The sequence below is a fragment of the Chiloscyllium plagiosum genome, unplaced genomic scaffold (genome assembly GCF_037043375.1).
Source record: "Chiloscyllium plagiosum isolate Xiang-an unplaced genomic scaffold, Cpla_swu_hap1 HiC_scaffold_5, whole genome shotgun sequence".
NCBI classification, from domain to species: Eukaryota; Metazoa; Chordata; class Chondrichthyes; order Orectolobiformes; family Hemiscylliidae; genus Chiloscyllium; species Chiloscyllium plagiosum.
Genome location: NW_028270143.1, coordinates 115,454,595 through 115,469,822, shown reverse-complemented (window position 1 = coordinate 115,469,822; position 15,228 = coordinate 115,454,595). Strand labels below are relative to the sequence as shown.

The 15,228-nt window shown below is 42.8% G+C and overlaps 1 protein-coding gene across 4 annotated transcripts in view; it reads left to right on the top strand.

Annotated features, from left to right (window-relative positions):
- The first annotated feature begins 910 nt into the window (after positions 1-910).
- The window catches only part of LOC122550120 (actin-related protein 3B), a 182,743-nt gene continuing 168,425 nt past the window's right edge, over positions 911-15,228 (top strand). For all 4 annotated transcript variants that reach the window (XR_006311742.2, XM_043690732.2, XM_043690731.2 and 1 more), the window contains exon 1: positions 911-1,664. Coding sequence is in view for 3 of the 4 variants with exons in the window: in XM_043690732.2 (XP_043546667.1) it covers positions 1,621-1,664 (44 nt within the window). In the remaining variant the exon portion in view is untranslated. The remainder of the gene's footprint in view (positions 1,665-15,228) is intronic.

The following is a 15,228-nucleotide window of genomic DNA, read 5'->3' as shown; positions in this document are numbered from 1 at the left end:
AAGACTGGGAAAGGAAAGTACATTTTAGCTCAACTGGACAGCTCTAGGGTTTACATAGGCATAACACTACATTCCGAAATCCTGAAACAGAAGAATCATACCAGATTTAAAATATTAACTTTGTGTCTCTCTCCACAGATGCTGCTAAACCTGAGTTTCTTCAGTACTTTGTTTGTTTTGCATATCCTCAAATTATGCCAAAATTGAGCAACAAATTCTGCTCTGACCTTTCCTGGATACGTCTAAATGGAGCTGCAGTATTGACATTTCCAAGCATTTCTATTTAACTGTTGTTTTCCTTATTGTAGTGTAGAATTTCCTTGGAAATGATTCCAAACATTCACCATTTTCATGTTGCTGTAATGCATCTCTACCTAAAGCCTTTCCCTTGTTCGGGGAGGTGATCCCAGTTTTGCACCACTTGCAAAACCTGACCTGGTGTAATGTGTACAGTACACAGCTGTGGATGCCACAACCTAAGAGTGATTTACCTGAGAATGTAACTTTTAAAAAAAAGTTTTGTGATTTACACATGAAAGAAGTGAAACTAACATGGTCATTCTAACAGATGAGAGACTTAACCATCAAGCTATCTTTCAATGTATAATTTCAGTTACATCACACTGTAAACTTTTGCTATAAATTCTATGTCTCACAATTGTGTACTCCACAACCACCTGATGAAGGAGCAGCGCTCCGAAAGCTAGTGCTTCCAATTAAACCTGTTGGACTAAAACCTGGTGTTGTGTGATTTTTAACTTTGTACAACGTAAGAAAGACTTGAATACATTGGAGAGAGTGCAGTTGCGATTGACAAGGCTGGTTCCAGGGACGACAAACTTCAGTTTTGTGGTTAGATTGGAGACAGGAGCAAATTCCTGTAGGTGCTGGAATCTGTACTGAAAACAAAAAAAAAATGCTGTAAATCATAGCGGGTCAGGCAGCATTCGTGGAAAAAGTGCAAGCTAATGTTTCGAGTCAACACGACAGCTAGATGAGCTCTGGTGCAGGTGGGTCTTGGGGGTGGTCCAGTTCAGGGGTAGGGAAGAAGCAGGTTTAAAGGACACAGATTTAAAGTGAGTCACAAAAGGTGCAAAGGCTTTCCTCACTCAGCGAAGAGAGTTAGGGTATCAAAGACACTAGCTGGCAGTGTGTTCAATGCAGACAGAGTCTAGATTAGAGTGGTGCTGGAAAAGCACAGCAGGTCAGGCAGCATCCGAAGAGCAGGAGAATTGACGTTAGCCCTTCAAGGGGGAATGGATAAAGTGGGGGTGGCGATTGGCAGTAGGTTAGGACGCATTTTTATAGAAGCTGAGCTGTTCCGAGATGTTGAAAGTACACTTCGATATCCTTCACCCCATCCCCCGGGTTTTGAGGGAAGGGGCTGATCGGCGGTTGACGACCCCGTGAAGCGCGAGCCGGCGCTGACCCCGGAAGTGCTCCGCGCGCGCTGACTGCGGAGACGCGGCGGTTAACGGTTGGTGGTGGCGGTTGGCGCCTTCCCTTCCCCCTCCTCTTCTACCCATGCTTTGAAAAGCTAGGCTCCAGGCTCCGATCGCCACTTACTGGCAACAAAAAAGTTTTTTTTTCATTTGTTTCCCCTCCGACTATCCCAACGGTATGGCCGGCAACTTACCTCCTTGTGTGATTGACTGCGGGACAGGGTGAGTCCGCTGTGTCTTGTCTATTAATCTACTAACGCGTTTGCGGGAGGAATCTTCACTAAATAATCCACGTACCACCTGCACCCCGCCACCGCCAAATGCCCTTGCGTCCAACCGTCTCTGTCCCACCGGTTGCCCTGGTAACGGCCGCCGCGAATTTGCGTGGATGTTTCCATGTTGGCGAGAGGTCAAGGGGTGTGGCCGGCGCGGAGGTGGGGGAGAGAAGTGAGGGCGTGGCTGGCAGGGAGGGTGCGGGGAGACGTAAGGGCGGGGCTGGCGGGGAGGGGAGACGTAAGGGCGTGGCTGGTTGGGAGGGGGAGGGGAGATGTAAGGGCGTGGCTAGTTGTGTGTGTGGGGTTGAGGGTGTGGCTGGTAGGGGGTGTTAAGGAGAGGTGGGGGGGAAGAGATGTGAGGGCATGGCTGGTGAGGCTGAGGATATGGATGTAGTTGGCGAGGAGGAGATGCTGCTTTTCCAGCACCATTTTAATCTTGAGTCTGATCTCCAGCATCTGTAGTCCTCACTTTTGCCTAGAGGAGGAGGTGTGGCAGGTAGTGGGGGGTGAGAAGAGGAGGGGAGGGGGTGTGGTAGGTGGAAGAGGTGGGGGTGTGGTAGGTGGAGGGGATGTGGCTGGTAGAGGAGATTTGGGGAGAGGTGATGTTGGGAATTAGGAGTTGACAGGAGGGGACTGGCTGGGGCGTGGCTGGTGAGGGGAGGGAAGATGTGGAGGGGCCTGGTCATGGGGGTAGAGGGGAATTTGAGGTGGGCATGTTGGTTCGGAGGAAAGGGAAGGTAGGGTAGAGGTTAGGAGTGGAGAGGTGGGCTTGAATAAGTGGAGGTATGGCTGGCTTGGAGGTACGACTGAGGGAAGGGGAGGTGAGAGTTTGGGACATGGCTGACTGAGTGGAATGGGGAGAGATTGTGGCATGGCTGGCAGGTAGTGAGAGGGGAGTGCTACGTAGCTGGTAGAGAAGGGAGAGGTTTGGGGCTTGGCTGGCAGGAAGTAGGAGGGTTGATATGCTGGCAGGAAATAGTTGGGAGCATCTCTGGTGTGAAGTGGTGAGTGAGATAGGGGCATGGGTGGGAGAGGAGAGATTGGGGCATGGCTGGTGTGTAGCCTAGGGGGAATGGTGGGGACATGGCTGTTGAGGAGTGGTCAGGGGAGGGGAGTGGAGAGGTGGGGGCACATCTGGCTAGGAGGGTGCGGGGAGACCTGGGGACGCATGGCCAGGAGGGGTGAGGGGACAGGGGCATGGCTGAGAGGGAGAGGGAGAGGAAGAGGAAGAGGAATCAGGAATCCGGTATGGGCGTCTTGCTTAGATATTTGTATCATCAATAATTACAGGTGAGGTGTCGGATGACTGGAGGTAGCCAACATAGTCCCACTGTTTAAGAAAGGTGGTGAGGAAAAGCCAGGGAACTATAGACCAGTGAGCCTGATGTCGGTGGTGGGTAAGTTGTTGGAGGGAATCCTGAGGGACAGGATGTACAATATATTTGGAAAGGCAAGGACGGATTAGAGATAGTCAACATGGCTTTGTGCGTGGGAAATCATGTCGCACAAATTTGATTGAGTTTTTTGAAGAAGTAACAAACAGGATTGATGAGGGCAGAGTGCTAGATGTGATCTATATGGACTTCAGTAAGGCATTTGACAAGGTTCTCCATAGAAGACTGGTTTGCAAGGTTAGATCTCATGGAATACAGGGAGAACTAGCCATTTGGATACAGAACTGGCTCAAAGGTCGAAGACAGTGTGGTGGTGGAGGATTGTTTTTCAAACTGGAGGCTTGTGACCAGTGGAATGCCACAAGGTTCGGTGCTGGGTCCACTACCTTTCATCATTTATGTAAATGATTTGGATATGAACATTGGAGTACAGTTAATAAGTTTGCAGATGACACCAAAATTGGGGGTGCAGTGGCTAGCGAAGAAGGTTACCTCAGATTACGATGGGATCTTGATCAGATGGGCCAATGGGCTGAGAAGTAGGAGATAGAGTTTAATTTAGATAAATGTGAGGTGCTGCATTTTGGGAAAGCAAATCTTAGCAGGACTTATACACTTCATGGTAAGGTCCTAGGGAGTACAAAGTTAAAAATCACACAACACCAGGGTGGGGGAGTCCAGAACTAGAGGGCATAAGTTGAGGGTGCGAGGGGAAAGATATAAAAGAGACCTGAGGGGTAACTTTTTCACACAGAGGCTGGTACGTCTATGGAATGAGCTGCCAGAGAAAGTGGTGGAGGCAAGTACAATTGCACCATTTAAAAGGCATCTGGGTGGGCATATGAATAAGAAGAGTTTGGAGGGATATGGGCCAGGTGCTGGCAGGTGGGACTAGATTGGGTTGGGATAAGTGGTCGGCATGGACAAGTTGGACTAAAGGGTCTGTTTCCGTGGTGTACATCTCTATAACTGTATAATTCTATGTGGTTGGAAGGGAGAGAGAGAGAGTGTGAGGACTTGAGAAATCAAGTGGTTTGTGAGGGGAAGGAGTGTTACAAAGAAGGGGAAATGAGTGGGCATAGCTGAGAGGGGAGGGGAGATAATGGACTGTGGCCAAAAGGGAGACTTGAGAGTTGATAAAACGTGGAGCTGGAAGGGCACAGAGGGTCAGACAACATCAGGAGAGCAAGAAAGCTAATGTTTCAGATCCGGTCTGGGGAGGGGCAAGGGAGCTCAGGGGCAGGGATGAGGAGGGGGAAAGGTAGCTGGGATGGTGATAGGTGAATGCAGGTAGAGGGTTATTGTGATTGGCCAGTTGGAAGGGTGGAGTGGTTAGATGAGAAGGAAGATGGATAGGTTAGGTCAAGTCAAGTCAATGAGGTGGGGAGGAGGAGGAGGGCTGGACATGCGATGAGGTTGAGGGTGGGGAAATTTTGGAGTTGGTGCACTCTATGTTGAGGCCATTGGGCTGTAAGCTCCGTAGGTGGAATATAAAATGTTGTTCCTCCAGTTTGCATGTGGCCTCATTTTGACAGTGGAGGAGACGCAGATGGACATGTTGTCAAGGGAAGGGGAGAGGGAGTTGAAATGACTGGTAACCAGAGGGTGGTGTTGATTTGAGCATACAGAGTGCAGATTCTTCATGAACCGGTCCCCCGAGTCTGCGCTTGGTATCTCCAATGTCAAGGAGACCACATTGGGGTCAATGGATGCAATAGGCCAGGTTAGAAGAAGTGAAGGTTAATCTCAACCAGATTTGGAATGATCGTTTGGGGTCTTGGCTGAAGGTGAGAGGAAAGTGGAGGGGCAGGTGTTGCACTTCCTGCGAATACAGTAAAGGAGCAAGTATGGAGGAGAGGTTGGTAGGCAGTGTGGAACTGACGAGGGAGTCGTGAGTGAACGGTCCCTACAGAAAGCAGATAAGGGTGGGAAGGAAATATCTTTTTTGTGGTGGTGTCTGACTGTAGGTGATGAAGATAGTAGAGGATGATGTGTTGGATTTGGAGATTTATTCTTGAGTGTAATCCCTTATCCTGGGAGCCGATGCAGCAGAGGCAGCGGAATTAGAAATTTGGGATCATATTTTTGCTGGAGGGCGAGAGAGCAGGTATAGTCCTGTGGAAGTTGTTGTGTTTGAAATGGATGTTGGTACTAAAAGTTGAGGCATGGCTGGGAAGGAGCGCGAGAATGGGGATTTGAGGGCTTTGGGGGATGGGTCAAGGAGGTGTAGTTGAGGGTTTCTCGAATAAGAGAGAGACAGTAGGAGTTGAGGGGGTGTAGCCTGGAAGGGGGGGGGGGAAAGAGTTGTGGAGGCATGGCGAGGAGGGAGGGGAGATGAGGGGACATAGCCCTGTGGTAGGGGTTTTGAAGGAGCATGGCCAGGAAGGAAGGGGCAATGGGAGGGTGTGGCCAGGAGAAAGGGTTTAGGAGTTTGGTTTGGCGTGACTAGGATGGAGTGTCTGGGGAGTTGAGGGCATGAGAGGGAGGGCAAGAGTTTCAGGGGTCGTGGCCAGGAATGAGAGGTGACCTTAGAACTGTGCAAGATTCTTAAAGGATTTGACAAAGTAGATATTAAAAGGTTGTTTGACCTTGTCAGAGAGTCTAGGACCAGTGAGCATAATTCTCAGCATAAGAGGTCTTGCATGTTTAAAATGGGTAAAGGAGGATATTCTTCTCTTGGACTGTAAATCTGTGGATTTTTTTTACTGCAGAGCGCAGTTGAAACTGGGTCATTAAGTATATTCAAAGCTGAGAGACAGATATTTAATTAGTAAAGCAATCAAGGGTTGTAGGGAAAAGGCAGGAAAGTGGAGTTGAGGATTTTCACTTCAGCCACTGATTTGTGGAGCAGACGTGATTGGCTGAATGGCCTACATCTGCTCCTATGTCTTATGATCTTATGTGGACTCGGTCTATGATTTCTGAAGAGGCATTATAGTTATTCACCAACCTGTTCAGCTGTGGTTTGATACAATTCTGGAGCAGGTGAAACTTAAACCTAGGTCTTCTGGCTCAGAGGTGGGGACCACTGCACTACATGAACCTCTGAAGAGGTTCTATTGGATTTTGGATTCTTAACATTAACTCTTGTTAATGTACAAGTTTCTTCCTTCACAGATGCTTCCTTTGCAGATCAAGCCTGTGGTGTTTCTACAGCAATTTTATTTTATTCCAGGTCATCACTGCTCACTGAATTAACAAAAAACTCTTCCTCTATTACCCTTTCATCTCTTACCAAAATTTGAAATCTCTGTCTGTTTGTCCATTGGCGAATGGGAACAGCTTTTCTTTGTCAATCTTAGTTAAACTTGTCATGATCTTTTTCACATTGACTAAATCCCCCTGCTTTATCCGTGTTCCATGGAGAACAGTTTTAGCTTCTTCAAACTAAACTTTGTAGCTAAAATTCTATTATCCCTGGAACCATTCTGCTGATGTCATCTGCACTCTCTCAAGGACCGTCAAAATGTCCCTGAAGTATAGTGACCAGAATTTAATGTAATACTGTAGTTGTTTTTTGTTCTGCAACACCAAGTGCAGTAAAACTGAAGCACCTCAACTGGTTACATCTGTGAACGTTAACAATTGTAATAGTCATGCATTTATAACTTTATTTATAATGTGTTTTTATCTTGCATTATTTTCATTTAGTTTTGGCTATCAGTGTCTTCCATGAACTTCAAATTTATTTATTGTCCATCTGGAAGGTGGTTATAAGCCACCTTTTTGAACTGCTTGCATAACATCCAACATTATTTGTGGTTGTCTTGATTCTGAGCTCAAAAGTCAAGCCTGACATTCCGAGGGAGTGTTGGAGTGTCACAAGTGCAATCTGTCAAATGAATGACCCAGTCTTCTCTATAATGTGGACATGAAAGAATCATGGCCCTATTTCAAAAAAAGGGCAGAGAATTTAGCCACTGGTATCCTTCAGTGAACATCATGAAAGTGGATTATCTAGTTAATATCTCATTACAGTTTTTCCTGTATGCAAGTTGGCTGTCATGTTTCAAATATGTGTTCAAGGCCACTCGAGCCTGCTCTGTCATTCAGTAAGATCATGGATGATCTGATTACTCCACAGTTGTGCCTATCCCTGATAAACTTCCCCACCCTTTTCTTATGAAGAATCTATTTACCTATTTATTTAGAAAAAAAATTAAGTATTCTACTTTCACTGCCTTTTTGAGGAAGGAAGTTTCCTACATTAGAATAATGACTACCTAGAAGTACATTAGCGAGAGGTGTTTAGGGATATCAGGAGATCGTGTAAGGTGCCAAGTAAGTAGAAGTTTTCTTTTAATTAAAAGTTCATTTTTTGATTATTCCAGGCAAGGAGACTCTTCTGTACTAATAGTCATAGCATCTAGCATGTACAAATGCATCAGACTGTGATCCTGACTGATGATCTTAAAGTGGTTTCTGCTGTAACTCTTAGTATAGTTCACATTATTTAATGTATGATTTATAGTAGCCAAATCACATTTATGGTGTACATATTTTGAGGCTTGCAAGCGCAGGCTGATTCAACATAATTGGTATGTTGCTGGTTGTGGATGGTCAACGCGATGACGCAGAAACCAATTTTCAGATCGCCAGTTGGGCTGTCAAAACCCTGTTTTATGTAAACAAAGGAATTTGTAAAACCGTTGCACCTTTCTTTCGTGGAAAAGAAATTGGTCAAGGAGACTGCCAACGTTTGCTGCATTCCTATGACAATTTCTTGACTTTGGTCAGAGCCTACCTGTTTGGTCTGTGAATTAAGATTGATTGCCAATGATGGTCGAACTAATCAGTAACCTTTTTTTAACGCTGTCTAAAATGGTGTCCCTTCTTACAGGTGTTATGACAGAGATAGCAAACCAAATCAAATCAGCCACACTATCACTTGATTTGCAACATAGTGAAATTAAAACATTCAATGACCCTTAAAATTGCTTAATTATTCCTAACCAGACTTTAGAAATAATGGATCTTGGATACCAAGTTTGTAACTTAAAGATTGACAATTCATTATTAATAATGTAACTTTAGCCAAACACAGTTGAATGACAAAGCAATCTAATTATCTGTGATCTAAGCCTAATCATCTTTTCTCATAAACTCCTTACTTTCTCATCAACAAACACACAGTTAAGGGATTAATTAAAAAGAAAAGAAATTTATTTTGACAGTTCGATAACTGTTTCAATGACGAATATCAGGCTTTCATGAAATCTTTTAATGGATTCTATTACAGGCATATAGATCTGTACATCTTATGTGAATTGTGCGAAGTCAGCAGTCAATGCAAACAGTTTCCACAGACTTCTAGAAACCTGGACTTATTTCTTACAACTGCGATTATAATCTCAGAACTTGCAACAAATCAATAACAAAAACAGCTTCCAAAACAAACTGCCCCCTGACACAAAAAAATCAAAGCTAGTTCAGTCTGTTTATTCTTTCTTTTTTCAACATGGCTGGCTTTGGTTTTCCCTTGAAAACAACAAATGCTGGAGATCACAACAGGTCAGACAGCATCCATGGAGAGAAAGTAAGCTAACGTTTTGAGTTCAGTTGATTTCTTTTTCAGAGCTCTGATGATGAGTCATCTAGACTCAAAATGTTAGCTTATTCTGTCATCATGAATGCTTTCTGACCTGCGTGATCTCCAGCAATTTTTGTTTTCAGTACAGATTCCGGCATCTGCATCAAGTTGTTCCTACTGGTTCTCCCTTGATCGACCAATTCAACATCGAACTAGCTGCCAGTGTCTGAGAATAACAACATCTCAGTGTTGGATTGTCTAAAGTCCTCAGAGCTTTACTTAGGCAGAATTATCTTTCCAGGCCAGTTCCCACCAGCAAACAGCAGTCTCTAGTGTTCTTTTTTTTTCTCTAAAATGAGCTGTTTCATGTTCAGTTCTTGATTGCAACTCACAGTTCCAAACCCAAAAACGAGAATATAGAGGAATACTGATGTTCTCAAAACAAATGTTTCTTGCATCATAATTCTGATGAATGCAAGATGAAACTCTGACAACTTGTCTCCATATATCAAGTTTATGATCTGTATGCTATTTCAAAACTTTATTTTAATTGTGAACTTCAATGAATTTTGTACAGACCCAGCAGTGTAATTTCAAATATTAACATTTTTGACAGTATTATTAAAAGATCTTCACATTCATTTCCATCAAAACTGTTTTTCCCCTAGCTGCCCTACATTGGAAATTATATAAATGAATGCAGCAAAGTTCTCTAACTTGTTTTGGCTCATTTAGTGGATTATTTTTGGAACAGAGTAGTAGTTGTAGCCTTTATATTAAAAACTGATCATTGTGCTATACATAGAGTCATAGAGATGTACAGAATGGAACAGACCCTTTGGTCCAAGCCATCCATGCTGACCAGATATCCCAACCCAATCTAGTCCCACCTGCCAGCACCCAGCCCATATCCCTCCAAACCCTTCCTATTCATACACCCATCCAAATGCCTCTTAAATATTACAATTGTACCAGCCTCCACCACTTCCTCTGGCAGCTCATTCCATACACGTATCACCCTCTGTGTGAAAAAGTTGCCCCTTAGGTTTGTTTTCTATCTTTCCACTCTCACCTTAAACCTATGCCCTCTAGTTCTGGACTCCCCGACCCCAGGGAAAAAACTTTGCCTATTTACCCTATCCATGCCCCTCAACGGCGTTCTAGAGTACACCTGATCAGGTCCTGAGGATTTATCCACCTTTACCCCCTTCATTTTCCAAAACAGCATATCTGTTTGAAATGGATATAGCCACAAAAGACTCCTACATTAGCTGCCTACCTCTCTTACCTTTCCTGGAGTTAACCCATCTATGTGACTGTATCTGAGACTATCCCCTCTTCCTATAACTGCCATCCATCACACTGTTGCTGTTGCAAATTCCTCATTGCTTCTAACTGTCTCTTTAACCGATCCACACTATCTGATAAGATTCGCAACCAACAGCATTTATTGCAGATATAATCCGCAGTAGCCCTTAAACTCTCTTTAAACTCCCACATCTGACAAGAAGCACATATCGCTCTACTAAAGGCCATTTTTGCTCCTTCACAATCTACAGACCCAGAAAATTACACCGTCTACAAGCACTGCCCCAGGTTAAATTAATAGTTATGGCTTATATTTTAAGTTTAATCAAGAGACATATCTCCAAAAACATATAATCAAGAAAGAACCCACTCTACTCACTACTGCAGACTTTCTGTAGTCCACTTAAAACAATTAACTTATCTGATTCTGTGCTGTGAATTTCGCCCAACAGTTCCTCCAAGATCAGTTGTGAATTTCACTGTTTGTTAATTTTCCCAGATGCACTGGGAAACTTTTCCAGCAATACATGAATTCAAACAGCAAAGGCAGTGTCAGTTTTTTTCTTTCTCTTTCTCCTGCACTGACCTCACCAAGTGCTTCCTTTGTCTGTTCTTCTCCTTTTTGAAACAGCTGTTGTTTTGACTTTTATTTCCTCCAAAGTTCCAAAACAAAGTAACAGCATATAAAACTGCTGCTCCTGGAATTCGAGGAAATCATCTCTAACACCTAAAATACCTCAAAAAGGAGCAACTGTTACAGCCAGAAATTTTTCCTGTCCTCCATCTTGGATTACCAATCGTCTGTTGTTATCAAGATCATTTGTTGTGCTAGAATGTTTTATTTGTCTGAGAATTCAATTTGTGAGTTTTTGAATTCGTGAAATAAGTTTTAAAATTGTGTAAACTGACTTTACATAAGAGTCTGTGAATGAAATCTGACAATGGCATTTTAAATCACTGGAAGAAAGATAAATAATTTTTCATTCATAACATCCTTTTATCATTTTTAATGTCAAATGTTTTAACTGATTTTGGTTTTGTGTACAAATATGCTACTTCATTTGAACCATTTCTGTCTTTTGAGGAAATGTTATGGAGAGCTAAGCAAATCTGTTGTACTTAAAACTATAACTCCCAACAGATACTAAAATATCTTTATTCTATAAGCAGGAAGTAAAAAAAGCCTACCTCAAGAACTTTATTTGCACTGCAATCATAGAATCCTTACAAGGTGGAAGCAGGCCATTTGGCCCATCAAGTCCACATTGACCTTCCAAAGACCATCCCACCTAGACCCATGCCCCTACTTATCCCTGTAAACTTGCATTTCCCATTGCTAATCCACCTAGCCTGCACCTCCATGGACACTATGGGCAATTTAGCATGGCCAACCCACCTGACCTGCACATCTGTGGACTGTGGGAGGAAACCCACACAGATACAGGAAGAATGTGCAAACTCCACACAGACAGTCCCCTGAAGGTTGAATCTAACCCAGATTCCTGGCGCTGTGAGGCCAGTGCTGCCCTTTTTGTCACTTTTTCAAAAACATCAACCATTAATGAGAGACAATTTCCCATGCACAAAGCAATGTTGACTGTCCCTAATTAATCTTTGCCATCCCAAATGCATATAAATCCTGTCCCTCAGATTTCCCTCCAACAACATACATCAGGCACACTAGTCTATAGTTTCTTGCCTTTTCTTTACCACCATATTAGCCAACCTCCAGTCTTCTGGCAGCTCATCTGTGGTTATCAATGATACAAATATCTTAGCAAGAGAGCCCAGCACTCTCTTCCCAGGCTTCCCACAAAGTTTTGGCATATACCTGGTCAGGTTCTGGGGATTTATCCTCCTTGGTGTTTTAAATCATCCAGCACGTCATCTTCTGGACACTTTTCAAGATATTACTGTTTATATTCCCCAAGTTCTCAAGCTTCATGTTCTTTGCCACAGTAAATGCTGATGTGAAATGCTTGTTCAATATCTCACCCATTTCCTTTGGTTCCACACATAGACGGCCCTTTAGATCTTTTAGTGGCTCTATTCTCTCATTTACTCTTTTGCCTTTAATGTATTTGTAGAATCCCTTTGGATTCTCCTTAACCCTATTTGCCAAAGCCATTTCATGTCCCCTTTTTGCCCTCCTGAGTTCCTTCTTAATATACTCATACTGCCCTTACTCCTTGAGGAATTCACTTGATCTCAGCTGTCTATATGTGCCTCCTTCTTTATCTTGACCAGAGCTTTAATTTCTGTAGTCATCTAGCATTCCTTACACTCACCAGCCTTGCCCTTTGCACTAATAGGAACATAATGTCTCTGAATTCTTGTGATCTAATTTTTTAAGGCCTTCCACTTTCCAACCATCACTTTATTTGCGAATACCTCTCTTAATCAAATTTTGAAATATACTGTCAAAGTTGGCCATGCTCCAGTTTAGAACTTTAACTTTTAGAGCAGGTCTATCCTTTTCCATAAGTATTTTAAAACTAATAGAATTGTGATTATTTGCCTCAAAGTGCTCTCCCACTGACACCTCAATCACTTGCCCTGCCTTATTTCCCATGAGAAAGTCAAGTTTTGCTCCTCTGGTAGGTACATCTGCAAACTGAATAAGAAAAGTTTTGTGCACACACTTAAATTCCTCTCCACCCAGCCCATAACACTATGGCAGTCCCAGTCTATGTTTGAAAAGTTAAAATCCCATTAGCATGCAAACTTATTATTCTTACACATAATTGGGATCTCCTTATGTACTTGCTTCTCAATTTCCCACTGACTATTGGGGTGCCAATAGTACAATCATTGCTTTCTTATTTCCCAGATCCACCCATATAACATCTCTGGATGTTCTCCCAGGAATATCCTTCTTCAGTACATCCGAAATATTATCCTAGACCAAAAACACCACTCCCTCTCCTCTTTTACCATCCCCTTTTCTATCCTTCCTATAACATCTGTATCCTGGAACTTTAAGCTGCCAGTTCTGTCCATCCCCAAGCCATGTCTCTGTGATCGCTATGATATTCCAGTCTCCATGTTCCCAACCATGCCCTGAGTTCATCTGTCTTATTGGTCAGGCCTCTTGCATTGAAATAAATTCAGTTTAATTTACCAGTCTGGTAGTAGTGGAGACCAAGAAATGAATGGCAATGAAATTCATATTTTCACTGCAACACGCTACTTAAGTACAGGATTTCTGTTTAATTTTTTTTGGAATAATTGTCTTTGCTGTGTTTCCACAATTGACCATTTCCATCATCCCATTCCTTTCATCCTTCCCGTATCAACCCATCCCACCCTTTCTTCCTAGAGCATCCTTATTCTATCCCACCCTCCATTTTCCTTGACTGAATGTAGCCAGATGGAGAGTTGGCACTTCATCTGATCAGGGAGCTTACCTTCCATTGGTTTCCTATGCTGCCAACACTTTGCTGCCACTAATCAACTATTGAAAATTGAATGGGAGGATGTTTTACATGTATCAAAATTTAATTAAAAGCAATAAGTGTAATTCAAATTTTTAAAAGAAAATTCAGTTAGCAACCGGTTTCCTGAAACAGCATTTTAGAAATCTGTCATGTGTCTCATCAGCTTTTTAAAAAAATAGTAGCTGTAGAATCCCTATGTGTGGAAGCAGGTCATTTGGCACCTCCAAATCCTCCAAAGGCAAGTCACTTCGACCTCTCTATCCCTGTAAACCTGCAGCTTCTATGGCTAATCTAGTACATCTTTGCACTGTTGGAAGAAACGAAGCACCCAGAGGAAACCCATGCAGACATGTGGAGAGTGTGAAAACTGCACACAGATAGTTGCCCGAGGGTTGAATCAAACGTGGGCCCCTGGTGCTGTGAGGCAGCAGTGCTAACCACTGACCACTGTGCCAACCTTCACGACTCACCTCTATTCTAGTTCAGAGTGGTACTGAAAACTAAATGTGCTGCCACGAGCACTAGGCAACACTCAACAATGCATGGTGTAAAGTGACTAATCAGAATCATCTGAACAGACAAAAATTAAGCTTTATTATAGATTTGTTTAGAAAATTGCTCATTTAGGAAGGATTAACTCTGTAAGGAACAGTGTTTGTACATATGTTTTTGTTAAGGGCTGTTCCAGTATTTGAGAATGACATCTATATGGGTGGTGACTTTTTGCCTTGGGTTCCCATGTGATTGAACAATCCAATTCTCACTGTGAAGATCTTTGGGTATTAGGTACAGTATATCCCATCAGGTAGTGGGATCCTGAGTGTAGGATTTGCTCCCTTGTCCTTCTCTGCTGCTTCTCTGATGTTTGAATTTGAACAGTGGTGCAACTTAATGCACAAGTTGTTTGTTAGCTTGAACAATTGCTGTTTAGCTCCTCCCAATCATTATTGTCAGTGACAGGAACATTGACAACATCTGTAAATCAATAAAATACAATACCAGTTGTCGTCATCATGCTGAGGGCTGGGCTCTGTATCATTGATCCATAAGAACACTGGAGAAATGCATCTGTTGTATTCTCTGGATTCAGTTGTGGGGTGGGGGGTGGGGTGCGAACCATGGAATGACCATTGGTTTCCTCCTTAAGTCAACTCCAAAAGCATTTGAACAAATCACCAAAATCAATATAGCTGGACTGGACACTGGCTAAAAAGCATCTTCACCACCAGGTTGTGTTTCTCAATTCTGAAGTGGTTAGCATTTTAGAGGAGGTCAAAGGGAAATCATTCTGGGTGGATGTAAATTCATTTTTATTTCCTTTTCTATACAATATGCTGACTAAAACTTTAAAGCCACTTGGCTGAAGTATGAGTTAATGATCTACATCTGAATTGTAGCAGTTCTTTGACCTGAAGTGTTTACTCAGTTTCTCTCTCTGTAGATACTGCCAAATCTGAATTTTTTCAGCATGATTTTATTTCAGATTTCCAGCATTTTATTTGTGATCTATGTCATGGCCTTTACTTCTGGCTTATCTGTAGTGAACCAGGCATGAGGATACATGAGTGGCCTGGACTACATCTTTTTTGAACATTGTGCTCTAAGAGCAAGAGCTCAATTTGATGAGGGATTTCCATGATGATTATTCACTGTACCCTTCTATTACTTTGGGGCAGAAGGGTTGAATCTATTCTAAGAACAAGAGGTTGCATTAAAAGTACAAGAACATTAGATTTTGTTATATGTTAATTTTAGCTGGTAGTTCTGATTTCTTGTATGTTTAACTTGGCCTTTGCAGCTATTGGATAAATATTTGAAGCATAGAAAACTGTAGCCCTGTGG